The 25721-nt window shown below is 48.7% G+C and overlaps 12 protein-coding genes across 12 annotated transcripts; 7 read left to right on the top strand and 5 right to left on the bottom strand.

The window, feature by feature from the left end:
- Positions 1 to 107: 107 nt before the first annotated feature.
- Positions 108 to 2023, bottom strand: BDW47DRAFT_107785 (acid protease). The gene is made up of 4 exons (XM_024813077.1): positions 1643 to 2023; positions 1440 to 1579; positions 842 to 1352; positions 108 to 786 (listed from the first exon to the last, which is right to left on the bottom strand). Exons 1-4 carry the CDS (start codon positions 1924 to 1926, stop codon positions 213 to 215), a joined length of 1509 nt encoding a protein of 502 aa, XP_024671086.1. The 5' UTR covers positions 1927 to 2023; the 3' UTR covers positions 108 to 212.
- A 656-nt stretch (positions 2024 to 2679) lies between these two features.
- BDW47DRAFT_107780 (uncharacterized protein) lies at positions 2680 to 3890 on the top strand. The gene has a single exon (XM_024813076.1). It carries the CDS (start codon positions 3418 to 3420, stop codon positions 3829 to 3831), a length of 414 nt encoding a protein of 137 aa, XP_024671085.1. The 5' UTR covers positions 2680 to 3417; the 3' UTR covers positions 3832 to 3890.
- Positions 3891 to 3968: 78 nt separating this feature from the next.
- Positions 3969 to 4882, top strand: BDW47DRAFT_45166 (uncharacterized protein). The gene has a single exon (XM_024819071.1). The coding sequence runs from the start codon at positions 4053 to 4055 to the stop codon at positions 4725 to 4727; it is 675 nt and encodes a 224-aa protein (XP_024671084.1). The 5' UTR covers positions 3969 to 4052; the 3' UTR covers positions 4728 to 4882.
- Positions 4883 to 5683: 801 nt separating this feature from the next.
- On the top strand, positions 5684 to 6049 carry BDW47DRAFT_126749 (uncharacterized protein; the record flags this gene model as incomplete). Its single annotated transcript, XM_024816603.1, has 1 exon — positions 5684 to 6049. One exon carries the CDS (start codon positions 5684 to 5686, stop codon positions 6047 to 6049), a length of 366 nt encoding a protein of 121 aa, XP_024671083.1.
- A 1169-nt stretch (positions 6050 to 7218) lies between these two features.
- BDW47DRAFT_126748 (uncharacterized protein) lies at positions 7219 to 8171 on the bottom strand (the record flags this gene model as incomplete). The annotated part of the gene is made up of 2 exons (XM_024816602.1): positions 7219 to 7610; positions 7661 to 8171. 2 exons carry the CDS (start codon positions 8169 to 8171, stop codon positions 7219 to 7221), a joined length of 903 nt encoding a protein of 300 aa, XP_024671082.1.
- Positions 8172 to 8725: 554 nt separating this feature from the next.
- Positions 8726 to 9110, top strand: BDW47DRAFT_126747 (uncharacterized protein; the record flags this gene model as incomplete). The annotated part of the gene is made up of 2 exons (XM_024816601.1): positions 8726 to 8851; positions 8919 to 9110. The coding sequence occupies 2 exons, from the start codon at positions 8726 to 8728 to the stop codon at positions 9108 to 9110; spliced, it is 318 nt and encodes a 105-aa protein (XP_024671081.1).
- Positions 9111 to 11055: 1945 nt separating this feature from the next.
- BDW47DRAFT_126746 (alpha/beta fold hydrolase) lies at positions 11056 to 11886 on the top strand (the record flags this gene model as incomplete). The annotated part of the gene is made up of 1 exon (XM_024816600.1): positions 11056 to 11886. One exon carries the CDS (start codon positions 11056 to 11058, stop codon positions 11884 to 11886), a length of 831 nt encoding a protein of 276 aa, XP_024671080.1.
- Positions 11887 to 14246: 2360 nt separating this feature from the next.
- BDW47DRAFT_126745 (uncharacterized protein) lies at positions 14247 to 14752 on the top strand (the record flags this gene model as incomplete). The annotated part of the gene is made up of 2 exons (XM_024816599.1): positions 14247 to 14438; positions 14495 to 14752. The coding sequence occupies 2 exons, from the start codon at positions 14247 to 14249 to the stop codon at positions 14750 to 14752; spliced, it is 450 nt and encodes a 149-aa protein (XP_024671079.1).
- Positions 14753 to 14983: 231 nt separating this feature from the next.
- BDW47DRAFT_118351 (PQ-loop repeat-containing protein) lies at positions 14984 to 15986 on the bottom strand (the record flags this gene model as incomplete). The annotated part of the gene is made up of 4 exons (XM_024815198.1): positions 14984 to 15234; positions 15287 to 15560; positions 15617 to 15820; positions 15942 to 15986. The coding sequence occupies 4 exons, from the start codon at positions 15984 to 15986 to the stop codon at positions 14984 to 14986; spliced, it is 774 nt and encodes a 257-aa protein (XP_024671078.1).
- A 199-nt stretch (positions 15987 to 16185) lies between these two features.
- On the bottom strand, positions 16186 to 17588 carry BDW47DRAFT_132457 (transferase family-domain-containing protein; the record flags this gene model as incomplete). Its single annotated transcript, XM_024817554.1, has 2 exons — positions 16186 to 17300; positions 17352 to 17588. 2 exons carry the CDS (start codon positions 17586 to 17588, stop codon positions 16254 to 16256), a joined length of 1284 nt encoding a protein of 427 aa, XP_024671077.1. The 3' UTR covers positions 16186 to 16253.
- A 3769-nt stretch (positions 17589 to 21357) lies between these two features.
- BDW47DRAFT_132454 (uncharacterized protein) lies at positions 21358 to 22351 on the top strand (the record flags this gene model as incomplete). The annotated part of the gene is made up of 2 exons (XM_024817553.1): positions 21358 to 21686; positions 21744 to 22351. 2 exons carry the CDS (start codon positions 21358 to 21360, stop codon positions 22336 to 22338), a joined length of 924 nt encoding a protein of 307 aa, XP_024671076.1. The 3' UTR covers positions 22339 to 22351.
- A 1403-nt stretch (positions 22352 to 23754) lies between these two features.
- BDW47DRAFT_132452 (uncharacterized protein) lies at positions 23755 to 25021 on the bottom strand (the record flags this gene model as incomplete). The annotated part of the gene is made up of 2 exons (XM_024817552.1): positions 23755 to 24835; positions 24954 to 25021. 2 exons carry the CDS (start codon positions 25019 to 25021, stop codon positions 23848 to 23850), a joined length of 1056 nt encoding a protein of 351 aa, XP_024671075.1. The 3' UTR covers positions 23755 to 23847.
- Between the last annotated feature and the right edge of the window lie 700 nt (positions 25022 to 25721).

The following is a 25721-nucleotide window of genomic DNA, read 5'->3' as shown; positions in this document are numbered from 1 at the left end:
TGTCAGAAAACAATCGACGATCCAAGATTAGCTGAACTCTAGTCACTGTAGACATCTTCATACCACTCCAATTCAGCTTCATTATAGATCATATTCAGTTACGGAAATGGCGATGGCGCGCCGAAATTACCATGTGTTAATTAATTAAATGTATGTACAGTCTCGATTGGTATACATATCAGTTTACCTCCAATCTGGGGTAGGGTATCATATCAAGCGCGCACCGCGGAGTCAGGCCCAGTCGGGCCAACAACTTGGGTGCCCGGAAGTTCATGGTAGATGGGCTTGATTTGATTATCCTGGCCATCCAACTCCATACCACGGTCGTCGACACTCTGTTCATGCGTGACGCCGCTATTGCTCGTGTCGCCGTAGTTACTATCGCTGACAAGGGGCGCATCGGCGGACCAGAAAGGTGGCTGTGCTGCAAACTGACTAGTATGGGATGAGGAGTATCCCGGAGGCGCATTGTGAACTGGACCAGAAAGAACGGCTTGATCGGTTTCGGGCGGAGTCGCTTTGTTGGCCGCTTTCTGGCGGTGGCGACGGATGAAGAAGAAGAGCAGCGCAGCGAGGAGGACGGTGCCTACTACTGAGCCGACTGCGATACCTGCTACGGCGCCCTTGCTCAGGCCTGAAGAGCCGCTGGAACCCTCGCTGGGACTGCCATCCGAGGAGGAGTCTGCATTCTTGGATAGAATGTCGACCACGTTTTCTTCTGCGCCCTCGTCCCATTTACAGGAGGACACGTTGAAGGTGCGGCGCTCGTAGTCGGCGGAGAGATACCTAGGATGGGTTTAGCATATGTCTCAATGAGGGGGGATTTTTTTTTCCCACTCACGCTTCTTGCAGGAAAGATCGCCCCAGTGTGTACTGCGAGGAATTGGCCGCGCGCTTCAGAGGAAAGTAACGGCTGCTCTTCTTGACCAACGGAGGCTCTGCCTTCAGGGCGAAAGCGCTATAAGGTAAAGTGATAGTAACAGTTTCTCCGCCGGTCGACACGTCCGAAAGCCGAAAGGCCACCTCCGCGTTGGAATTGAGCAGCTCCGTGTTCTGTGTCTCATTCACCAAGTACAGACCCGACTCATCATCGAGAGTCAGCCCGAACTCCTTCTCGAAGGCGTCGCAGACCTTTTTGGGCAGCCAGAGACTTGGGTCCGTGGAGTCGACGAAGACAGAAATGGGATCGGAGAGCAGAATGGCGGAACTTTTCCCGCTGTAGCTGATGGACTGAACATAGAGAGAAAGGTCACGGGTCGTGTCGTCTTGCATGGTGAAGGACACTGAATTGGAGGTAAAGCGCGAGGTGTCGTAGCCGGAGAAGATGAGTTGGCCATTGACTTGTTTGAGTCCTAGGCCAAAGCAAAAGAAATACCAGGTTAGAGAAAGACTGCCTTTAGTCTGTCGCCCTAGGAAATATGAAATGATTGTCTACTCACGATATTTGGCGCCGGCCGTATAGCTCCAGCTGAGACTTGGTATGACGCCCTCATCTTTGAGGGATGTCACAAAGGAGGGGGATGAGAAATTTCCCAGGGAAGTGAAATTGACTGGCTGCGGGTTGAGACCAAAGACTCCGCTGTACGGATTCCCAGTCAGTCTCTCATTGATTGATTTTTCTGGGTCATGGAATTCATTTTACAGATAAAAGGGGTCTGGGGTTGCGATGCCCGCAACGGTCTGGTTCTTCAATCTCTCTCCGGTCAGACCAACGCCCACCGTGTCGAGGGCGAATTGCGCTCTTTGCGAATATCCCAGATTTGCCCCGAGACCAACGCCGTTCTGATTAATTCCATATAGCCCCAGGTCGTGATAAGAGGACGACTGGTTTGGGTTGAATAGACTCCCGCGGGAAACTGCGCAATCGGACGGCACCGAGTCCTTGAAGACGGATTTCGAGCAGCCGTACTGCGACAAGACGACCATCGACTCCGACGAGGCCGTCGAGACCAGCACGCGGACGGATTGTTGGGGGTTTCCAACTCGAAGATGAAAGGTGCTCCATGGTCCGTCGTTTCCCTCACTAAATAGTGCATTAGCCCCTGGCATCTATATCCTTGGAAGGAATATCCAATTCACAAGTATTCGCTGGCTGAGACCACAAGAGCCGAACGGGCCCGCCGAGTGAGGGAGGAGGTCGCGCATTTTGAGGCCCAGGAGACCACCAAAACCAGCTCTATCAAGACAATTGCAAGATTCATGAAGAGCTTAACCGCCAAAAAGGGGCATCAGAGAGAGAAACTGTAGTGCGGCAATGATGGCCGAGTCAACTGTCATGTTGAGTAGGGAGTTTCGCGACTGCAACGTGGACCTGCAGGCCATTGTTTCCCCTCGGAGTCAACTCGCTCTCTGTTTACTTCCTTCCTGCAGACCATGACGTTATTCCACGGGCCGTCTGCAGACCTCGCCACTAACCATAAATCGAATGGGCCGTTAGGCCCTTCAGTTCGACGCGGTTAGTCAAGCCAAGCCATTAGGGGCCACCAACGCACCACTTCCACACACGTTCAAGAGTCACCTAAAGCGCCAGTGGGGCGATCGGCCGGAACCAAAACAGGGTCAGAATCGGTGAAAAACCTGCTCCTTCGTCGGGCTTGGAACCGCCAATCCAGAGCCAGATATCTACTCCACAGGGTTGCCGTTCCTGGCTACCCGACTGCCTGTCATTGCCCTTCTGGTATACCGCCACTCGCTCTAGCATTATATCTGGATGACGGCATCAAGATGCAGGGCCCTTTTGATATACGAAGACACGAACGCTGACAGAAGGAAAATCACAATAACAATTTTGCCGGGTCAGTGGTCTTATATCGGGGGCGTTCCCGTAGTCAGATAGAGTGTTTTTGTTTACTTGCTCTTCTACTGCTTCTCCCCCAATCCCGACCGCGGCATCGCATTTTATACTAAGCTGTTCTTGATAGAGAGAAAGGGAACGTAATTATGTTGTCTGTCCTTCCGTTATGGACCGCGGCCGGGCTGCTGATCGCTGGAGGTGAAGCCTTTGATGGCCCAGGTATGCCGCTTGTCGCACAGAAACGAATTTGAACTGCTGCTAAGGACGCGAAGTTGGTCAAGCTCCCGACCCTCGGATTGACCGGCACAGTCCTTGGGACAGCAGTCCTGACCCCGAGCGGACCATCCTGTCGTCCACATCGGCCTCTTGGCATCGTGGTGTGAATGTCGCCGCCAGCACCCATGCGCTGGAGCAGACCGTGTCAACCAGCCCATCCACAGTGTGGAAGGGTTCCAGCACAATCCCTGCTCCTTTCTCCGAGACAGTCTCAACCGCTACAGGCACCTGTCCAACTGTCTCTGTCTCCTTTGTGACCATCAAAGAAACATTTTCGACGACCTTGTGGAACACTACCACTGCAACGGCTTATAAGGTCATAACTTCGACGAAGACTGCCACATCGCATGTCCCTACCCCTTCGCCGACGACGGAAACATCGCATGTCCCTACCCCTTCGCCGACGACGGAGACATCTTACGTGCCTACCCCTTCGCCGACGACGGAGACATCTTACGTGCCTACCCCTTCGCCGACGACGGAGACATCTTACGTGCCTACCCCTTCGCCGACGACGGAGACGTCTTATGTGCCTACCCCTTCGCCGACGACGGAGACATCTTATGTGCCTACCCCTTCGCCGACGACGGAGACATCTTACGTGCCTACCCCCTCGCCCACGACTGACACGTCTTACGCGCCAACAACAATCATCTCGCCAACGACTGCCATTTCCATCGTGCCGACTACCATCACCAAGGCACCAAACCCATGCCCAACAACATGCACCGCGTAAGTCGTCTCATCTTAAGAATCCATGAAAAAAACTGCCAATTGAATCATTAACGCTGCGAAAGCTCTGCCGGCACTGTGAACCTGTTCTATTGGCCAACCGACGGCCACAGTTACCCAACCACCTATGTCAACTCCCACCTTGACTACACATTGTAAGGCCTATCACACAGCCCCTTTCTCTCTATCCGCATAGATCTCATCTGAACTAACAACTATCGCACCCCAAAGCACCTCCCCGTCCGTGTACATGGTCGTCGACACGCTCGCCGGGTACAACACAGCCGGCCGCGCCGGGCCCAGCGGTACCAGCGTGGTTTTCGCATTGGACCTGACCGAAGTCTCGACCATCCAAGGATCCGCCACGCAACAGCTGACGCTGAGTGATCTGGGGACAGACTGCCCTAAGTCCGAGCATGCCTCATTCATCGCCACCGCGCCGCCCGACGGACGCTGCCGGCCCGTCCTGGCGGCTCCCCCGGCGGTCAAGTCGTGGGTCTCGCCATGCAACGGATGCGGTAACTTTGGTCTGTTCGATCCCCCTTATGCCGTCCCGACGCTCGAGGGAGGTCTGGTGCCGGCGCCCGTGACCACGTCCACGTCGGAGCCTGAGACCAAGACGGTGCCCACTGCTGCCCCGACCACCTCCTTGTCACCGGCAGAGGAGACGACAAGTTCTCCCTTCAGTGCGCCGTCGTCGACGGAGGAGGCAACATCTTCCGATCAACCAGCTCCCTTTACAACATCGAGTGCAGCGCCCACAACTAGCTCAAATACATCGTCCACGACCGCCTCTGGCCCGTCGTCTGCCAGCGGAAGCTCCATTTCGGCCTCTGCGCCCGCTTTCACCGGCTCCGCAGCCAGGGAGATGCCCGGGCTTGCATGGATGGTGATGGGCTTCCTTGCTTCGGCTTATTTGATTTGATGTGAAAGCGCCAGTATTATAAACTGAAAAGTGCCCGCACTTATTATGAATAGATAAGTAATTACTAGTAATGATCTAAAAGATGAATACGGACATGTGACATGCGTATACCATCGAGCTGCTTTTCCCCTCATTGCTTGTTGTCAAGCTTATTTTTAGTGGGTGCGCAATGGCGCAAGTTCATTCATCGAATGTATCATCATATGATCACGGCCCAGTCCTCGGTTCGTACAAGAAGTCGGAGTTCCCGCGCTTTTCCATCATATATTTGCGCGCTGTAATCGCCTCCCTTGGAAAAAATTATGAGGAATGGTCAGTGTCGAAATGTCAATAGGCGCCAAAAAATGTACGATTGAGAGCGATAGTGGAGAAAAATTAGACTCCACGCACAAACCCTGCCCACCCGAGATGTACAACATTCGTCCCCCCACAACCCTGCTCCTCGGGAGCAATACGCTTTCAGTGATCACCTCAAAACCTTTCCAAAGAGAGCCCTTGAGCCCTTTCTCTGTTTGCCAGATGGTTTTCGATCGGACTAGGGGCGCACGTCAAGTCGCAGTCGGACCCGTTCCTATCAGTCCTACTATCTCCTGCTAACGACCCCGCCTGCGACCCCTGCGACTTCTACGACCTCCAGATTCTAGATACTAGTGACCACTCGTATCGTTCGCACACAGTGTAGGTCAGTGCTGACGAAAAAAAAAAAGAGGGGGGTTTAAGGCTCATTGACAGTTGACTGTGCAGCCTACGTGGCTTAAGTCCGGCTAGTCGCGCGGTCGGGAAGCAGACCTGTTTCTCTATACCCTGTGGTCGTATCTACATACTAGAATAAATCAAGAAATATGTCTATGGCGACTGATAGTTTCGAGCATTTGGGAGGGGGAAGAAGTAGAAAAGAAAATACTAAAAGAAGAAAGGCACCTTATACTAGATCCTTGGCTAGCCTTCTAGAAGCCATGTTTGAGAAGGCCTTCGGTAAATTTAAGAGGGAGGCATACAGCGAGGAGGCCGATCCCTACGCAATCTACTCCTGGGAGGCTTGTGCACATGTCATCTCTCTTCTCATGGAGCGCTTGAAATCGACGGGCGAGTATGAGCTTGCCCTGAAAGTAGCGCGGCTGCCTTTTAATCCCAGCTTGGACAACCCGAAGCTCGGCCAGACCTGGCTCTTTCCACTATTCCGCGACTCGTTGATTCAATCAAGTGATTTGTCTAATTACTTCATCATGCGAGACGGCAAATTGACAGCTGCGGAGTGGGATATAAACCATGGCCTCATACACGCCGCGGCCCGTCAACGGCCTATCATATATATGAAATAGATTACTATCAAGTGTACCAAGATTCTCCTAGATGCTGGCGATGCTCTGTTTTACCAGAATATATTAGAGACATTGTCTCTTGCTCTTCAGCACTACATCAAGACCTCCTATATCTTTAGGGCTATTAGATAATAGATAAACTAAAGACCATGAACTTTTCACTACTAGTAATTGAAAAGAAAAGAGATACCAAGTCACTTCTGATATACGTTATAAGTTATTAATATATAGTTCAATAACTAGTACTAGAGAGTAGAATAATCTTAAAGTAAGAGACATTAAAGACTTTTAAGATCCTGTAGAATACTTATCAGATATATAAGAAGTAGCTAGACTTCTAAGTCTTATTAATTAGAGATAAGAGCTATAAGATGCTGGTATCTGGTAGTACTTAAAAAGGTATCCTGCAGGTTATTAAGATCTTAAGCAAAGACAACATCAAATATATTTAATAAGAATATGAAAATAAAGATAGCATAATACCCGTGGCGGTAACTCTCGAGGCAGTTAATACTAAATTTTTTACTAACCCCCATGTATTATTAAGAGCCTAGTCACTGGGAGTCAGGGTCTGAATATAGGTCCTAAGCTGATTATAAAAGGAACAAAAGAAATTATTTGAGAAATATGTATTATGTATTTAGAAGACCCAGCAAATTTAATAGCTACAAGGCTAATACTAGTAGACTAACCAGGCTAGCCGGGAGACTAAACTAGTTAAATAGCAGATCAAATTTTAGAAGCTATAGATAAAGCAGCATAAGAGTAAGATCTATGTTAAAGATATAGAGATTACCAATTCTACACAGGAGCAGGAGTAGTTACAGACTGAAAAGAGAGAGAGAGAGAGATTTGCGTTATCCTCAAATATATTGCTATTTCCGGGATGCTTCCGAGTCATTGATGGCCGGACGGCCCTAGCTAGAGACACCCTCGGGACGAGAATGTCTTTCTGTATCAGCCTGGAGATAGATGCTGGAAATTTATTCAAGATAGCTTGCTGTGTGGACTTTCCGGGACATTACTATAAACAGATCATCTCTATGTCTCCTGAAATTTCGTGTATCCTGAGGCCGTACGTCAGCCTCAACTGCACCTTAACCTTCACGGCACACTGGTATATGTATGGACATTTATATAGTGAGGAACGTGAAAGTTTGAGGTTATTATCATGGCGCTGGTCCAGAAGACAAACAAATCAGCATACACAGCATCATTGCATCCGACATCTCCGCCGTTGCTGAATTTGAACCACCGGTAGCCTGATCATAGAAGCTCTGGCGAGTCAACGTGTTAGGTTCACCATTACCGCCGTAGAGAAGAAGAGCCGGACGATTAGCGGAAAACGCCAGATCGCCTGCGGAAGCCGTCACAAAGCGGAAGTGCCCATGCTCCTCAGAATTCTGTTGAGCTTGGCTGATATCGATGGGGAGTTGGATTAGAGATTCATTCTCTTCCGATATGGCTGATGACACGTCCGCCTGGGTAGGATCAAACACTAGAGCTACCGCTTTGGATTCTTCTACAATAGCGAGTACTTGCTCTGCTTCAGGGGCATGCCCTTTTGTCATGATTAGTATAGAACAACAAATAATCGAAAAGAAAACCAACCCATTGGGACAATGACACCTCCCATCGAGAGAATCGCCAAGCTCGCCACAAAAAAAGGGTACTGGATTTCGGCTAGTACGGCGACGAAGCCAGCGCCATCTTTGAAGGACCCAGTTGCATCAAGCAGGCTGGAGGGAATGGCAGTTTGGATTTTTAGACGCAGCATCTGCACATCGTGTAGAAACTGGGAGTAGTTGAGTTTTAGGCCACGTGTACTGTCGTTGATGATGATTCCATCTTTGTTTTGATGGGCGGCGTTGATCAGACGTGTGAAGAAAGGGTCGGAGGGGAATTTCACTTCTTGAATAGGGCCTGTCTCTTCTTGATTGGCTATAGAGGCCGGTTCATGTTCATGTTTGTGTTGCTGTTTGCGTTGATGTTCGTTTTCATATTCAGGCTTATGCGCCTTATGGTCGTGGGGACAGGCGCACTCGCCATCAGAATCCAAATCCAAATCCGAGTCGCAGTCATAACCATCCACTGCAAGACCGGGAACACATTCTTGACACATTTCGTCGTTTGTTTGTCTTTTTTGTTTTGGTAAAATATCTATAGAATGGTAGGATTCTCATCCAGCACTTTCGGAGGTTAAAAAGTTCTCACGCGGGGCGGTTATGATTGGCCTGAATACTCAGGAAACCCACCCACCTCGTTCCCATCCCCTACCCAAAAACAATTAGTTTGTTTTCACAGGTTCTATATGATCATTTCTGTTCTCAACAATCCGAGTGAGACATATTTGCATAGTAGGCAACCCCTAGTGCATCCCAGCTATTGCAAATTTTGGTAGAACTGGTACTAGTTTTGTTCATATCTATACTTTTATCACCGTGATTGGCTTAGCACAGCTTGGGTGCCTAGGGAAATCCTTGCAGGCATCACGACCCGAAAGGTTGAGAAGTAGCCACTGCTGGGGCCGTTTTCCAGGCCTTGCCTTTCATCTCCTCCCGTAGAACCGATGCTCTTGTATGATTCATGTGCGATGGGTGATGTGTCTGCAAAGGAACGATTTATAAGCGAAGGCGCTAGATAGGCTCTTGGGACATCAGGAAGGTGGAGAAGTCGATGCTCCGGCTGAATCCCGAGACTGGGGATATGGACGATAAGACCCGGGTGGTGGACAGAGCGCTCCATTCGTGGCGACTGGACGGTATGGACCATGTGGAGCGCACGCTCGCCGAGACCATCCGAGTATGCCGCTCGCAGGTGGTGATTCTTCAAGGCGCGCCGGAATGGATTCCCGAAAATCTCTGTCCAGCGCATCTCAGCCCGCTACGTCTTCTCCGAGTCGGATGCAGCAGAGTGGTGGACCGTAGCCGCGCAGTTCCTTGCTGGGCGATGGCATCAAACGCACCCGCAGCACGCAGAGATCAAGGAGATCCTTCATCTCCAGCTGCAGCTCTTGTTCCAGGGTCATTATCGGCCATTGGTTTTGACTTCGTTGCTCTGATTGCCAAGCGAGGGCCGAACAAAGGCCAGGCGTAGGAACCTCGCCGATTTTATATTCTCAGACTGTCTGTGCATTGGCATACTGCTAAATACCTTCGAAATACGATCCACATTATCGGATCATCATGTCTTGACCGATAATGAGCTTTCCATGTGCTGTTTATGAGACTAATTCAAAACATGGGCTTCGTATGGAATGAAACAATACAACCAGTATCCCTAAAATGAAGCTAAGTGAAAGGAGAAAGGTATTCTATATGTAATCTACTGATGCAACCCAAAGCCTACCCGGTCCCTTCACTAAATTTCTAACAGGGTTCCTGTAGACTTTAAGTGAAAGAAGCGGCGCTAGTTGCGTCCCTGGTCTTCTTAATCTGCAGCTGTCTTCAATCTTCTTTTCTCATCATCAAGGTACCACTTTCCTCCATGGTGATCACTATGGTCAACCCTTCAGTTCCATCGTCACTAGCCACCAAGCTTCATACATCGCCTGATTTGGCTGGGAAAATCTCCGTGATATTCTCCCTTGGCATTTCCGGATAAGGAGATCAATCAATATGCAGAGATTAGTCTGCTAGAGCCCCTAAAAAGTTTTGCCCATTCAACAGTCTGGCAAAGCCTCAGTTATATTCTCAAATCCACTAGCGGGAAGTGATCTATGATTTATATCGAGGTGTTCAGACCTTTCCCACCAATATTAATCGGCGACTCGTGCTCCATTTTGGGAACTCTATTGTCATTGGGCGCTCTTATTACTTTACTTATAATCGGATCGTGTTATTACAGGCGTTGACTATGTAGCTAGTAGGACCTTCCTCTAGCTAGTCACGCGTAAAAACTTGGACCCTGATATCACGTAGGGCACCCCAAGATATCTGAGTAGATATCGTAGACGAATCAGAAGAATTAGGGCTTTGGTATAACTTATTTTTGGTCATGGGTGCTGGTGAGACATTGGTAGCTGGAGAAGGGAAAGCTAGGAAGCCCGAAATGTCAATGGATCGCCCGAGGTGGGCCGGGTGAAGCCGATGAGAACTGTACACAAGGGAGAATTGCGATTGGCTTCGTAGATAAAATCCAGATTAGGGAGAACAAAAGATAAGACCCAGAAATCTATCAAAAAAACAGAAACATACAACAGCATTAGTATGAACATGCCCACCCAGATGTGTTAGTATTAGCTTGTGGGTTTCTTACTGCTTTACACTTTACACAGGCCTTCGAAGTCTTCTTTAGATAACTGAATAATATTTACCTGAAGAATAAAATAGCACATTTTAATGGAATACACTTTCTTAAGTAATTTTTAGACTTGACTTTGTGAATAGCATGCCAGCTATCTTATTTTATCTTTACTCTTTTTCACCAAGCTCTCTGTGAAGTGCTTTTTTTATTGAGCCTTGAACTTCTGGCTTAAGTCTGTTTTCAAGGTCTATAATAGATAGATTACTATATTATCTTTACTAGAATATTACTTGTTGGAATCAAGGTATACTAAGTAATTATTTAATTAATTATAATTATTATAGTTTCTGTTCTGTGTAGTGTTGTTTTCGGGGCGGGTCGGGACGGATTCTTGGGGTTGTTCCCCCAAATCGTGGGGTATTACATAACCTCGTTGGGTTTCCGTAACAGACCGGCAGGACGGAGCGGAGTGTGACGTTAGGGACAAGGTAAAAAAATTATACCATACCTATCTGCACACTATGAGAACGCACTTTAGTATATTTACCTGCAAACGGATAATTTTTCCACTGCCTGGATCCTTCTTAGCCGTGGTCCAATTTCTACTTGGTTCATGTCAATGATACATACGACTGTAGTCGGACTAAACAAGCCCGCAAAAGCCACTATATAAACTAAGTCAGAAAGATCAGTGATGGTCTATGATAGAACGGAGAATATTACCACCATAATAAATTGTCGTCGCAGCCAATCGCATGAGAATGCCGTACCTCAAACTACGAGACGGGGCGGAGCTCTTCTACAAAGACTGGGGCAACCCGAGCGGCCAGATTGTGACCTTCTCCCATGGCTGGCCGTTGAGCAGCGACAACTGGGAGAACCAGATGGTCTTCCTGGCCGATCAAGGCTATCGAGTGATTGCCCATGACCGACGCGGTCACGGACGTTCGACCCAGACCTGGAACGGCGGCAACATGGATACTTTTGTGGACGACCTGAAGGAGCTTTTCGAGTACCTCGACATCAAGGGTGCAATGATGGTTGGCCACTCACATGGTGGCGGCGAAGTCACACATTTCCTGGGAAAACATGGCACGAGCCGTGCCAACAAGGCTGTTCTTGTGGGTGCTGTGCCACCCCTGATGGTCAAGACTCCGGCGAATCCGGAAGGGACGGATAAATCTGTTTTCGACTCGTTTCGGGAGGCAATGCACAAAGACCGCGCGCAGTTCTTCCTCGATGTACCAAGCGGCCCGTTCTTTAATTTCAACCAACCCGGAGCTAAGAAGAGTGAGGGCCAAATTCGCAGTTGGTGGCAGCAGGGAATGGCCTCCAGTTTTAAGACAACCTACGACTCTATAAAAGACTTTTCCGAGACCGACTTTACGGAGGACCTCAAGAGCATTAACATTCCGGTTCTGGTCCTCCACGGTGATGATGACCAGATTGTGCCTTTCCAAGCAGCAGGACAGAAGTCGGCGAAATTGTTGCCCCAGGGCAAGCTGAAGGTCTATCCAGGAGGTTCGCACGCTATTCATGTTATAAATATTGATGAGATGAATAAGGATCTTCTCAGCTTCCTACAGTCATAAGTTGATATAGATATACCTTCTACAATACACTTAGTGAACTGTGAATATAAGTAACAATCTATTAAGAATATTCCATTATCCTTGTTAACCAATTTCATACCTAATAAGTCAGTGGGTGAACATTATCCTAAGAAATGTCAAGGAGCGTTAGTATCTATAAGTTACATGTACATCCTTTAATAGGGCTGAATGGTATACACTAGGTCCGTGTAATATAGTAAGTGATGCTACCTTGAGCCCTATCTTTGTCCTTGTAATCATTATATTGTTCTGTCTCTGTTTCGGTCACAATGTATGAAGTCTCTATCCAGGCTGCCCTACTGCGTGGCCAGCGAGCTTATACCAAGCTGAACCGTCCCATATTTCCTACCGAAGCCTCACCGCTCATACAAATCTAGTAGGGCCAACAGTTCTGGCACCTGGCCGCAGGACATGAAGCCGAAAGGAAGTGGTCCAGAATAGCGGCCATATCAGGTCTTGAATAGAGTCGTTCGAATCGCTAGCTTTCAAATCTACTTCCTCGCTACAATTCAAAATAAGCGGTATTCCACACGCAATCTTACAAACACCAGCAATTTGACAGCTTGAAGCAGTCTGTTTAACAAAATATGGCATTCAAGTAAAAATTATTTTGTAGAGCGCTACGAGTACATACGACCATAGGGTGTGGAGAACAGGGCTTCCCGTCCGCTCAGCCGTACTTAAGCCACACGCCGGCCGGTTAGTAGTATGGTGGGTGACCACATGCGAATCCCGGCTGTTGTATGTTTTTGCTTTCTACAATTTTTGTTGTTCTATTCACATATGTTGTGCGTAGGTAGTAGGTGTGCTATGGGTGGTAAATAAACCAGTCATCTAGTGATTCATCCATGCATGATGATCATAGTTACCAGTGACATTCATATAATTAGATGATGACTGCAGCCTGTTTGATACTTGTATTTTAAGTAATTATGTCATTTTAATCCCCAAGAGAATATTCTGTTATTTGTAATGTCTTTCTTTCACTTGCCTCTTCTCTCTAATGTTACTTGTCCGCCCTTACTATTTACTAGATTTCTTATTGCTTAGATCTGGTCACAGTTTTCCTGACCATAAACTACATATGACTACTTCCAGAGCGCAACAGCGTTATGATATCTTTTGTACCCGAGGGGGATTCTATTTCGACGCCTTTTCAAAACATTTTGACTTGACACTAGCTTCAAGTTATCATCCTTATTAAACAGCAGCCTATGGTTTTAGCAAAGTTCACAACTCATCAGGAATCAGGCGCCGCATTCCGTATGAGACTTAATAAGTACGTCCATGAAATGAAGCTGATAACACTGTCTATTTCATGCGAAATCTTTCTGCTACCTACCTGTAGATGACAAGTGGAATCTCGCTTCGAATGTTAATGGATGCGAGATGAACCAGAACGTGCGCGAGCTGTGGCAGAATATTAATACTGGTATCTCAATTCTACCGTGTGCAAGAGAAGGCACGACTTCACCTGTATCCCCTCGCTTGGTGATCTAAGTCTCAGTGGAAAGTCTCCTCGCAGAAAACATGGAATCTATCTCCGCAAGGAGCCGTCCGCACTCCGACAGGGTTGCTTAGCTCGCGATGGACAGCGATGCGTCATTTACCAGATGTATACATTCAATCACAGACCGCGGAACAACTTCAATCACTGCCCCTGCAACATCATACATAGTACCGTGCTTTTATGCGTGCTTACAGCAACGACGATGAAGAATTCGAGACGCTTAAAACATGGATAACACTGTATCACTGCTTCTCTGTACTGTTATTTTATTCGAAACTCCGCTCATCAGATGTTGACCGTGTTGACAATGCTATGATGCTCTTAGCTCTGTTGCACACAGAATTTGCACATAGAATTCGGCAAATTCCATCTGTAAGCCTTACTATTCTTTGCTATTCCTTACCATTCTGTCTAAATGATTACCACCCTTTCAATTTCAGTGGATTTCAAACCTAGGGCCTCACAGATGGACTCGGTGCCTGTCTGGACTGGTTGTTGTCACGGCCGGTTCCAGCACGGTCTAAGCCTCACTTGCCATTGCCTGCCTAGGTTGATAGCCTAAGTAAAAAAACCTATCAAGCCCTTCTATTTATTCTTGGCACCACTCCTTTTAAGATTACTATAATACGAGATCGGAGTCAGCACAGCACGTGAGTAGAAGGCCCCGCACATGGCAGTCTATCCGGTGCCCAGCTGCTGATCGACGACATCGCAATTCTATCGTTTATCTAATAATTTGTCAAGTGAAAAACCTGCCGGCATCTCGTCGATAAGACTCCAGGTTCGGATGTTCATTACAAGACTGAATAGCCAAATTCACCGGGATAAAATGGACGACACAACGGTGTCCAAGACATCAGTGTACGAACAAGATGACTTGCAGCCCACCTCAGAACAGGAGGAGCAACTGGATCATATGGATAAACACATCGGAAACCTGCAGAAAGAGCATCCCGCATGGGATTTGAAAGCAAGCTCCCGCTGGTGGGCGCCTAGTATTGCTTTCGGCGCAGATCTCCAGGTATGGCTGGAGGTGACAAGACTTACACTCATGTTTGCTGACAGGTCTTGTCTTAGAAAACGCTTGACCAAGACACTCATGATAAGGTAAACCACTGCTTTGCGAAAATCTTTGAGCAGAACTTTGCTCCGCCTGCCGTGGAAGAATCCCACACCGAGATGAAGTCGATCTTGACTGGGCACCCCGATATTCTAAGACAGATGGAGGCTTCTTTTTTCGAGCGAGAGGGGGCGTTGGCTGAGATTTATCAATATACAACGTTGGATGCGGCTGCCGGAAAAGCGCTGAGTAGTTGTGCGGCAAAGGCCCGGTGAAGTCATAGTCATGGGTTTGTCGTCGAGTCTAGTCTAGTCTGTTCTTGTGCCCAGATGCGGGCATTTTCGTCTATAACGTGGCAGAAGGCGATCGATGTAATACCCACTACTATAGTGCAGGGACTGGTGCAAGAAAAGCTTAGTGCAGCAAGTAGTCTTCTTATTGTATTTTCGTATGAGCAAGCACGGAATACCGAAAACAACAGCGAGCACCGATTAGAAGCAGCATAGTTATCCAGACCGATGAGGCGCCCGTCGCGTCACCACTGTGTCTGACCCAGACGCCGTCCGGAACACGGAGGTCGACGAAGGCATCTCGTGAAGCGATACTGGCTGCGGTTCCCTGGTATGGTTCATTTTTGAATCCTTCTTCGCCCAAGGAATAAAATTATAAATGACCCCACAGATCATAATCCCAATCCACAAGGCAAGTTCGGTTCCATATATCACCATCGCCAGAATATCAATACGTGGTTCAAACACTTCTACTGTTTAGTTCCAGTTACTGGTTCTTGCAAAAGAGAAATCACGTACCGACAGATATCAGTGAAAACAAATCTCCCGCGGCATCGATGATCACAAACAGAAAGCTTATTCCCCGGACCGTTCGATGGGTATAGATATCCCAGTAGTGGGTCAGAACCCCGGCTGCAAGCAAGCAGGCGCTCAGAACGGCCATCAATACAAGAGGCCATCCCAGGTTGCGATCGTTCGCGGCTCGTAACGCAAAGACAAGCGCTACTTCAATCGCACCGAGTCCCACAAGTAGCGGGGCAACTACAGTGATACACGCCATGAACGAGCGCTTCTATCGAGATTAAGTATATTATTTCAAACAATCCTATCTCAGAGAGGAGACCCCACCTTGCCATAATAGAAGCACTGGGCCCATGTAACCAAACTTAGGAAAGTCAGAATTTGGGGCTGGATTCGCAATGCCACGTTCAAATTTTGCACAATATTATACACTCCAAGAGGAACGCCAGCAACAGCCCACAGAAGCATCATCGATGGTTGCAATCCTTCTGTATTGTGCCTTCGATAGTTGACGACGATTTGAGGTATAAGCTGGGGGGGTTAGCACACTGGGTGCGCTATGAAGTCTAGAGTTGCACATCTAACCTGTATAGACCAACACACCTACAACGGAGTTAGTGGACAGTCCAAAAAAGAGGGGAAGAAAACAAACAGCCCCTATCGTGCCAAGAATGTTCGCAGCCACTGGAATGTCCATCTTGAAGAATTGGAAGGTTGTTGATTGTTTGATATGCTCGGAGCGGGTAGAAAGCCCGTTGAGCACGTGATGTAACGGCTGATTAAGGTCATCTGATAAGATAAGCCCTATGACGTTTAACCGTTGTAGACGTGTCTGAGTGGACATGCCTCTAGCATCTACTCCTTGCCCACTTGAAGCTATTATTCATTCTATACAACATGAACTGCGCTCACATACATGATAACCAAGAATCACAGCTAACGCAAGACGCCAGATAGATCAAAATTATTTGGTTGCCCACACAATCAATGGATCACTCATGAACCTCTTCATTCCAGCATGTGTCATGGTAACATTCACCTCCCACGGGGCATCTGTACGGCCGCTGAAGCCATTCATATGCGTTGCACAAACAGCCCTGGGCATAACAATGCACACGTTCTCAAGCGGAATCATATGCATCTCAAAGCCACCAATGCGGCCCAGTGGCTCACCAAAGTCCATGCTGTATACACTCAGATGCCTCCAGCTGCTGATACTGGTGTCCGCCAATTTGACACTCAATGCACCCCAGTCTTTCTGCTCCTGCATAAAAGACAGTAAACTGTACACATGTTTTTCATCCACCGCCAACACGCCTTTTCGGATCTCCGCCGCCACGGCGGCCAGTTGCGCGATATCCTGACCATAGACAGCCGTCCCCGTCGGCGACGTAGTCTCCGCACAATTTATAGAGGCTCGAACCATCGCCACGGCATTCCCAAGGTAATTCTGGAAGTCAGCTTGGCGAAATCGCTTGCGTATATTAACTGCCATCTGAAGGTGGGCCCCGGAAGAACTGTGGGACTCGGCGTCGCGGGTCGGAGCCTCACGTTTGATGGAGGTGGCCAAAAGCGCATTGAGAATGTCGTTGGCAGAAAGCACGAGCTCTAAGCCAAGGGTATGCTGAACATAGACATTGCAGAAAGCCCTGAGCTCCTCGATTTTGGGTGCCGGGAAGGAGAACCTGCTAGTCACAAGGCTGGTGTTTAACGACGCCATCCGCGCCTCCTCTTCGCTAGCAGGCATGTCAGGGATTGTTGCCGACGTACCATACTTGCTCGTGTGATCCTGTTCCTCCACCACAACTGGCATTTCGTTGATCAGCGCGCGTAGCCTGACCTCGTTATCGGCGAACTCGGATGCCAGTGGCGCGGCATCGGAGCCCACCTTAAAGGCACGACAGCACTCGGCCAGCGCCTTGAGGACGAGTTCCGCACCCGTGCCATCGAAAACCGCATGATGAAAGCTCATTCCCAGGGCAACTCCGTCCGTCATCCGATTGGCTTGGAACTGAACGACGGACCGACGGCTGGTCCATGGGCTCAGCGGAGAGATGGGCACGAAGTCCACAACCGATGGACCGGCCTCATTGCCAGAAGCTTCGCTGGAAGCACCGCAGGGCGTGGGGGTGGGTAATCTTGACACCGGTAATAGATGGCTCTTTATTTTGAGGATGTCGTCCACTTGGGGCACGGTGTTCGATAGTTGGACTTGGTGAAAATTCCGGTGGCCATTCAACTCAGGGGTGCCGACAACCTCTCCGCCCAGGAACGGCAAGGTGGAAAGGAGTCGGGTCATCCCTTCGCGGAGGGTCTCCATACCGCGGTCCGGACTCGCGGTTTGGAACGCCAGCACATAGGACATGTAGATCATTGGCATGGTGTGATCAAGTGGAGAGAGGCTGAACAGGACGGTGGAATTTTGGCTGTCCATGTTGTCGGTGTCGGCCTGGAGCCTGGGTGCGATTGTGGTGAGGTTTTCGATGATGGGAAGCGGGAACAATGGCTAATGAGTGAGTAAGATGTGCGTGTAATATATGTATATTCGAGAGAATACGAAGCAATGAATCAACTAATGCGGCTCTCTCAACTATTCTCCGACCCTATCAGTCGTGGACGTTGTGATACACTAGGGGGTCCACTCCAAATAGGGGAGGGCATGACATTCGGTATAGTCACTATAGCGGCTCTTTAGGCCTTATCTAGTGGGTGCTGATCAGTGGTGATCTACACGGTCAACGCTTTGCCGCAGGCACGGCCATCCCACGGGTCAACCCATATGCCAATAAATGGATGCATGTTGCTGTCAGGGAATGTACAACCCGACAGATGCCAGACCGATGTAGAAGAACTATGCAACTCTAGAATTATAAGAAATGCCTTCTGTATGGCATCGGCCAGGATGGAGATGAACACTGCACTGATCAGCTACCTGTCAAGACTCTACTCTACGATCCTTACCAAACAGGGACTTACTTACATAGTGCTTCTAGCTAGTGTGTCTTGTGGGGATGGCACCAAAACAAGAAAAAAAGGACAAGAAGTCTTAGCCTCGCCTTGGGTTTATCTCAGGGTGTCCGATAGTGTCTGGCCTCTTGTCAAACAATCAAGAGAGGTTGGGCGAGAGGGAGGGGTGGTTTCTCAGTATTAAATAGGTGTTCAAACCCACTTGCATTTGTGCTGCGGCCCACACTGATATAATTTGTATCAGTCTCCTCAATGGCCTCAGTGTCATGTAACTCAGCAGCGCATGACTTGGCATGTCAAGGAGATTGAGAAGATGTGGCACAGACTATCCCGCGAGTCATACTCCAGACAGAGTTCCTACTACCATGACAAGAATGGCCCTATAGATCCACTTCTATCTATCGCTTTCATGTGCACTGTCGGGGTTTTTACAATGATGCAAGAATGATTGGCTCGCATGGAAAAGAGCGATATACCTCATGGAGAGTCAGATAAGTCTCATAACCCTAATACGAGCAGGGAGGCAGGGGTCGCTAACCCCAACAAAAGCGTTCCGTGGGAATATCAGCAGTGATGAGACAACCCTTCAATACGAGTTAGGAAAATATCCCTATAGAACAGTGGGCCTATGGAAGCGCTCCTTCATAAATAAGCCAAAGAAATTGTGTGGCGCCATATTGTACCAGTTTGACTATATCAGTGTCGCCCGTAACCCCCGGACATTCAATGCTATAGGTCAAATTCTCAATCCTCCTGGTTTTTTACCCTCCATTGTGCCATCTGGACCTTTCTTAGATTAGACTATAGTAAAATTAGCAGTGCCTCTTCCAGGGTTCGATATCTTCAATACTTAATCACGTAGATCCTCTTCTCCGCTTTTTATAAGGATAGAATCATAGCTTCTTGCTTTGGAGTGTACAGGTTGCTCCGCTGTCGGTGAACCAATCAAAACATACAATTATTGATCGAAACTGATAGTATTGCCAATTGGAAAGCTGGCAAGTTGCAGGTTGCATGGAATGTCAGCTGGAAATTCTGCGGTATTTGCAATAGAAGTTCCCTACATAGATAAACTACCGTGTGGACCTCAATGCAGTCACCGACTCCCCCTTGATAGTGTATTGAGTATTATACAGTACTTGGCTTTTAGTTCTGAGACTCGAGTAGACCTCTAGAGCGTACCTTAAATATATCACCACGTGGAAGCAACACAATCGGGTTATTACGCCAGCCTACTATGCGGTTACTGCAGATCCTGCAGATGCTAATTCTCATATAACCATGAATCATATTTCCCACTCTCAAGATTTATAGGGATCTTCGATTTTGTCATCTTTAACAGTCCATGTTAGTGTTTCCCAACACATATCGGCATGTGTAGGAAAGTCGGGCAAATTGGTGAGCGGTTGCTCAGGTCCATTGAATAGCCAGTGGGCCGGTATCAACTTCAGATGGCGAAGTATTCGCAGAATATGACAACAATCCCTTTTGGAATCGGAACCTTTGTGAACAGTCCTTTTCTCTTGTATTATTGTTGTCTAGATTAGCAAACACCAGCTCACGCCAAGCTGTGTAGCTGTCTAGCCAACTGCACCACCAAGAGCCAGTGAGCTCTGAACAAGCCTAAGATGTTTATCGATCGATCATGCTTGTATTCTAGCCCATGCAGGCTTTTAAGATACCGACAACGGCCAGCAAGTGACACTAATGAGCGATATCAATGTACTCGCTTTACCCGCTCTCGAGAATTCGATCAGCTACTGGCTCATGGTAAGCCATCTCCGTTGCCCGATACATCCTGCTAACCGCATATATGTTTTTCATGTCATGTGAGAAGCAAACCCTATATACCGCTATAACTTCGAAGTACACATACCCCTGTTGCAGCTCACATGTCGAACAATGATAATACACGTTCCCTAACAAGATAGTTCTCTCGTTACCTGGTGTGGCTCATCTTCCGACTACTCAAACATCCTTGACAAATTGCAAGGATCCTTGCATCGCAAGCTGGTTTCACGCCGACACTAGGGGCTTCCTAGATGAGGTTTTCAGCACGCAAGATGCTACGTCGGAGCACGATCTGCTCTCCCATAATATTGAGCGAACGGGTGGCACTGCACCTTACGCATCCCTGCAGGGGGGAGTCACCTGCCTCTGCTGGATGACCCGATGCACTGCCACTCTCCAACAAGCCACGGGGTTCTGAAAGAGTGGGTGATGGCAACGGAGGCCGGAGCCGGAATTTGTCCCGAACGTTTATCCTGGGCTCCACTAGCGGGGTGCTGGGTGCCCACTATGTTAAACTATTGCTGCTCCATATCGACTCGGTTTGGAATTTATGCGTGACCAGACGGGTTATCTCTAGGTCAACTCATATGGGGTCTCTGTCCCATGGTCGTTCAAATCTGGCGATTGAACATACCCCGCCAAGACCAATTTATCGTATACATACTATTTCTGCTGCAGAGAATCAAAATGACCTGACCCGTAACTACTAAACCGATCCGTCCACTTGCCCCGTTGCAGTTAGGTGACTCCTATGCAGAGCGTGGGGGCCGTACGGCCACCCGAATGCGAACAAGGATCGCCTAGACACTAGTCAATGACAGGACAATGCGCAGCGCTGGTATTGTCCGATCCCGGTCCATTTTCCGGTCTGCGCCGTCATGGGGTGGTTTTCTTCGTTAGAGTGGATATGGCGCTCCATCTGGCCAATTCTCCCATTGCAACCTCCAATGGCCGCGCCCCATGGACTCTTCAAGCCGGCTAAGGGATTCTGCGCCCGGTTGACTATCTGTAGCTACTATAGAAGCCTTGAGACAAAGTATTCTGGACGAACAATTTGCCTTCCCTGTGGCGTCGATCCCATCCTGCCACCGACCAGGGTTTGCACTTCTCCCTCCGTGTGCAAGGCCCGACTAGCAGCATGCAAAGTATAATTTTTGACTGCAGTCCCCTTTTCCCCCCTTTAACTTCACCGGGCTAGAAGCGTGTGTGACTCTACGTCAAGACAGTCAGCGATTTATACTCCGCACCCGTCTTGGAATTGAGCTTCGTCTGTCCAGCTTCAAGCACGGAACGCGCCCAACACGCTCATCATGTCACCGAGAGTAGAAGTCCGGTCCAACACGGGGACCCTACCCCACACAACAACTTTACCCATGATCGAAATCTACACCGCACCGTCAGTGTGCTCCTCGTCATGGACGTACGAGCCGCCCGAGGCTAACAATGTGTCGGAGGGTCTACTTCTGCAGAATGCTGCCCCTTCAGATGATACGAACAATGACTGCATGCCAACGGGATGGGGTAATCGTGGACGAGTGCCCCCCCAGCAGATCTACAGCCCCGGGTACTGTCCGCATGGCTACACCTCCGCCGATGTAGCCATCCAGCCGCCGGTAACCACCGCAATATGCTGCCCGTCGTATGCTCTTCTATAGCTCCCCAAGATCGGCTTGCAGTACTAATGCGCAGCCTCTAGAGACTACGAGTATACCACCAACCCTGCCAACACTCAGATGGGGTGCACGAGTATGTTTCCCGAAGGCGAGACAACAACCGTCAAGGTGCGGCAGGCAAACAACAAGCGGACGCGGATCGTGGGGCCAATCACCATGTACGCGCAACCCATTATTGTCGCCCAGGAGAAGCACGACTTGACGATGTTCGTAACATCGACAGACCCCGAGCCCTCGTCCACCGCCGCCGCGCCGACCTCCACCACAGCCGTGCCGACTGAAACGGACACCCCAACCGGCCCCACTGGCATCCACGACCACGTCGCGGGGGGCGAGAAGCCGGAGACAAGCGGTATGTCCACAGGCAGCGCGATCGGCGTAGGGGTTGGCGTGGGCGTGGGAGGTCTAGCGCTCCTTCTTGTCCTGGGACTCTTCATCCTGCGACGGAAGAAGCAAAGCAAGCGAAAGCAGGAGATCGACTTCTACAGCCAGACGGAGGGGCGGCGCGAAGCCGGACCTCTACCTGACAAGCCGAAGCCGACAGGTCGAGTTGGGCCGTCGGAACTGGCGACGAACCCCCATGGGGCTGGCACGGCGATCCACGAGATTGGCAGCTGATACTTTTTTTTTTCTCTACTTTTCTTGGTCCCTTTGTCTTTCCTTAGTCCCGTCTGTGCGAGACTTTTTTTTCATATATATATACCCTGATTTATCTCTGGACGATCGACCGACTTGTAAAAGCGCTGACGGCGGGTCGGGTAGTTGGGAGTCTGTACATATACGATGTGATTTTCATATTGATGTGTTGAGGCGTGGTGTGGTTGATATTGAGATTTACTTTAATTGTGGATAACAGTTTTGTATTCTAGCTTCTCCATTAAATAAACTCATTTACAATCTTTAAGATTGTGGCTTATCATTCAATACTATTCTTGATCAATAGATAATATAAGTCCTCCTCTGATAATATAGATATAAATAGCTTCTCTAGAGATACCAGCCACACTTATGTTAAATAATTTAAAGAAGAAGAGATATAGAGATAAGTGGCTACATGTGTAAAGAATATAAAGAAGAAGAGATATAGAGACAAGCAGCTATGTGGTTCAAACCATATTGGATAATCAGGCACATGCAGGTGCTTGAGAAGAGATACAAATCCAATCAGTTTCAATCTGTGGGGTGTGAAGGAGCTAGGTAGATTTCCAGCCTCGTTATTCCAGAGGTATATAGTTTACTCATTTCCCATGGACAAGAAGATGGCAAATGACGCGTGGATAGGTTTTCGTGGCGGCACCATGTCATCCATAATTTGTTGTTTAGTTATACCAGAAGGGTGAAAATGAAAGGGTGTCTTTGAAATGCTCTAGCATATACGAGGGCATTCATCATTATTATTAACATAGCCGATCATTGATAGCTTTGGCATTTCAGTTGATATTCTGAGTCTGTTCTTTTTACTGCTCCCTGTCAGCCCTGTCCATGTACTATTAGGTCGAATGTGTGGAGACGAGTCAACAAAGTGATGTATATCAGGGGTATAAACCAAGAGTTCGCGGGAAACGTAAAGATGTATCATCAACATTTCTCGCCTTCTAATTATGGCCATCAGGTACGAATTGATGGAAGCAGACTGTAAGACAAATTGGAAATCTACAAGAAACACGACCATTGGTGTAGTGGATTGTCTCTAGTCGCTTTTCATCACTATTGCAGACGGTAGCGGATGCGCCATGTAGCTTGAAGTTTTTTGATCACTATTCCGGTCCCTTGCCGGTCATTGATTTGAGGCTATCTCACGAACCCACAAACGAGCGTATGGCAAGAGATCAGCTACTAACTCAGATCGAAAATCTCAAGTGCGATCAGATTGGAAACAAAAACAACGGTACAAGATAACATTGACGCGACTGATGGTAATTAAACCCCCCTGTCTGCTACAATACGCAGTACCTAGAATCCGGTGTATAACCAGTGTTGGGAAATCTGTATGTTCCTTGCTATATTATCAGGGCTAGTAAAACACCATATCATCCTCCCTACCGCGATCCAGCTGATTTGCGGATGAGGCTCTGTACATCTATGTAAAACAATGATAGGTACATCAGAATCCATACAAATGAATAGTCAACAAGGATGGATCTGAATAGTTGTGGCCTTTCCCTCCTGGGCCGATCGGACCAGCAGATCAAACTCGCCCTCACTGCCTCGAAACACCAGCCGCTCAGGCTGGGAGGGAATGCGGCAAGAAAGCACATTGACGCGGGTCTCGGGATCGAAGACATGGCAGAAGTCCTGGACTTTGCCGAATAGCTGCTCTGAGGACTGGCACTCAGTCAGGGGAAAGGCCCGCGTGCGCATCGCTCCGTAGCGATGGAAGAGAATCTCGAACACCAGGTTGGGCGAGCGAGGATTCGAGGGGGGAGAATGTTGATTCGATGAGGAAGAAATTGTTGGGCCATCCGCACCAGACACGTCATCCTCAAGGAGTTGATAATTCTTTGGGACGGTGGGCCGGAGCTGACGGGACCATCGACGGGGCGACGGCGTGGAGTCTTCAGCGTCGAGAGAGATGACTGAATTGGACGAGCGTGACGCCCGCCTCAAGGCGGGTGAACTCGACCTATTGAGATTATCAATCCAATCGAACGCGCCGTCGGGGAAGTCAGCGTGATTGGAGCCGCGCATGAAGATACGCAGGGCGCAACACCGCGGGTCCAGACCGTCGCGTACACCGCGCCATTCGCGTAGGAAGGTGCCGTATTGGTTCTTGGTCGGATGGCAGACGGCGATTATTGGGATACTGCCAATGGGGTGTAGGACAAGGACGTCGTACGAGGCGGTTGTGGCGATGTTGACGCGGCGGAGCTGGACCTCACGGCCCAGGCGATCGAAGACGCGTGAGGGTAACTTCGGCTCGCGTCCGTAGCGGAATGAAGGTTTTCCGGTGCGGTGGACGTGATGCCATTCCTCTAGCTTGGTGACGATGGCACGGTGGACTGGAGCTTTGTCGCTGCAGCGGGCCGTGAGAGATTTTTTAGTGGGGAGTGACGGAGTAGTCGTCCAGCTGTCGTCGTCCGAGGAGGTGCAGGGAATGGCAGACGTGTTGGGAAGACTCGAGAACGGTCAGGTTGTTCAATTAGATTTTTGGGGGCACTAACATGTCCATGATGATTAGGTGGAAGAGCGGGAGAGACCTGTGAAGCTTCTTAAATGTGTCTAAGAGGGCTGACGGAAATTTCTGAGTGTCGATGGTGCTGATGTTGTAGCGGTGAAAAGGTTGCGAATAGTTGCAGACCATGAAACACCAAGACAACAAATATATGTGGGAAAACGCCGCAAGTCAGCTGACATGGTGCCCGATTGTTTGTCTCGACTATCACCACCCCCTCAATCAGGTAAACATAATACTTTTGAGGAATCTACGGCGTTTCACCCTCTGGTAGCCGCCAGTCCCTAGACACCGATATCGCCAAGAGGCTTCTTCGGCTCTCTGGGCGTTGAGGTGTGCCTCGCCGCTTCATACGTGCAATCTCTGTACTCTTTGCTGTTATTCTCTCTTCATGGGGATTCTTGAATAGGGGCAATCTCCCAATATCCAGTTCATGCAGGCGATATCTCCGCTTTCTGGAGGTAGATAAAGTCAACAGATCTGATTTGAACGTGGTCGACATATGAAGCTGTTCCGGATGGTCTGCCAGTCGGCTAAACGCGATTTTGATGGTCTGGACTTTGGAAATTCGTAGATGTGTTTCAAAAACGTCATCTTAGCAAGATGAGTTGTAAAATGAGTGGGAGTAGCTTCGAAAACAATACCACAGTAGCCGTGGATGGTCCGGGCTCATACTCTGTGAGCGAGTCATTGAAAACTATCAAGATATTAGTGCCATAGATAAAACTTGAGGCTATGAAAATGTTGTGGATTTATGCCATATTGTAGGAAACATGCAGCATTAGGTGTTAGTTGATATAGGAAAACACTGGCAGTCAAATAACACGTT

This window comes from Aspergillus candidus (assembly GCF_002847045.1).
Source record: "Aspergillus candidus strain CBS 102.13 unplaced genomic scaffold BDW47scaffold_30, whole genome shotgun sequence".
NCBI lineage: Eukaryota > Fungi > Ascomycota > Eurotiomycetes > Eurotiales > Aspergillaceae > Aspergillus > Aspergillus candidus.
This window is presented reverse-complemented; position numbering and strand designations above follow the sequence as displayed.

Coding starts and splice junctions, on each gene's coding strand:
- BDW47DRAFT_107785 (XM_024813077.1), bottom strand. CDS start 1,926: ATGGTCGTCTTGTCGCAGTACGGCTGCTCGAAATCCGTCTTCAAGGAC. Junction 1,580..1,642: donor ACCCCAGACCCCTTTTATCT/GTAAAATGAATT, acceptor GAATCCGTACAG/CGGAGTCTTTGGTCTCAACC. Junction 1,353..1,439: donor TACGGCCGGCGCCAAATATC/GTGAGTAGACAA, acceptor GCTTTGGCCTAG/GACTCAAACAAGTCAATGGC.
- BDW47DRAFT_107780 (XM_024813076.1), top strand. CDS start 3,418: ATGTCCCTACCCCTTCGCCGACGACGGAAACATCGCATGTCCCTACCC.
- BDW47DRAFT_45166 (XM_024819071.1), top strand. CDS start 4,053: ATGGTCGTCGACACGCTCGCCGGGTACAACACAGCCGGCCGCGCCGGG.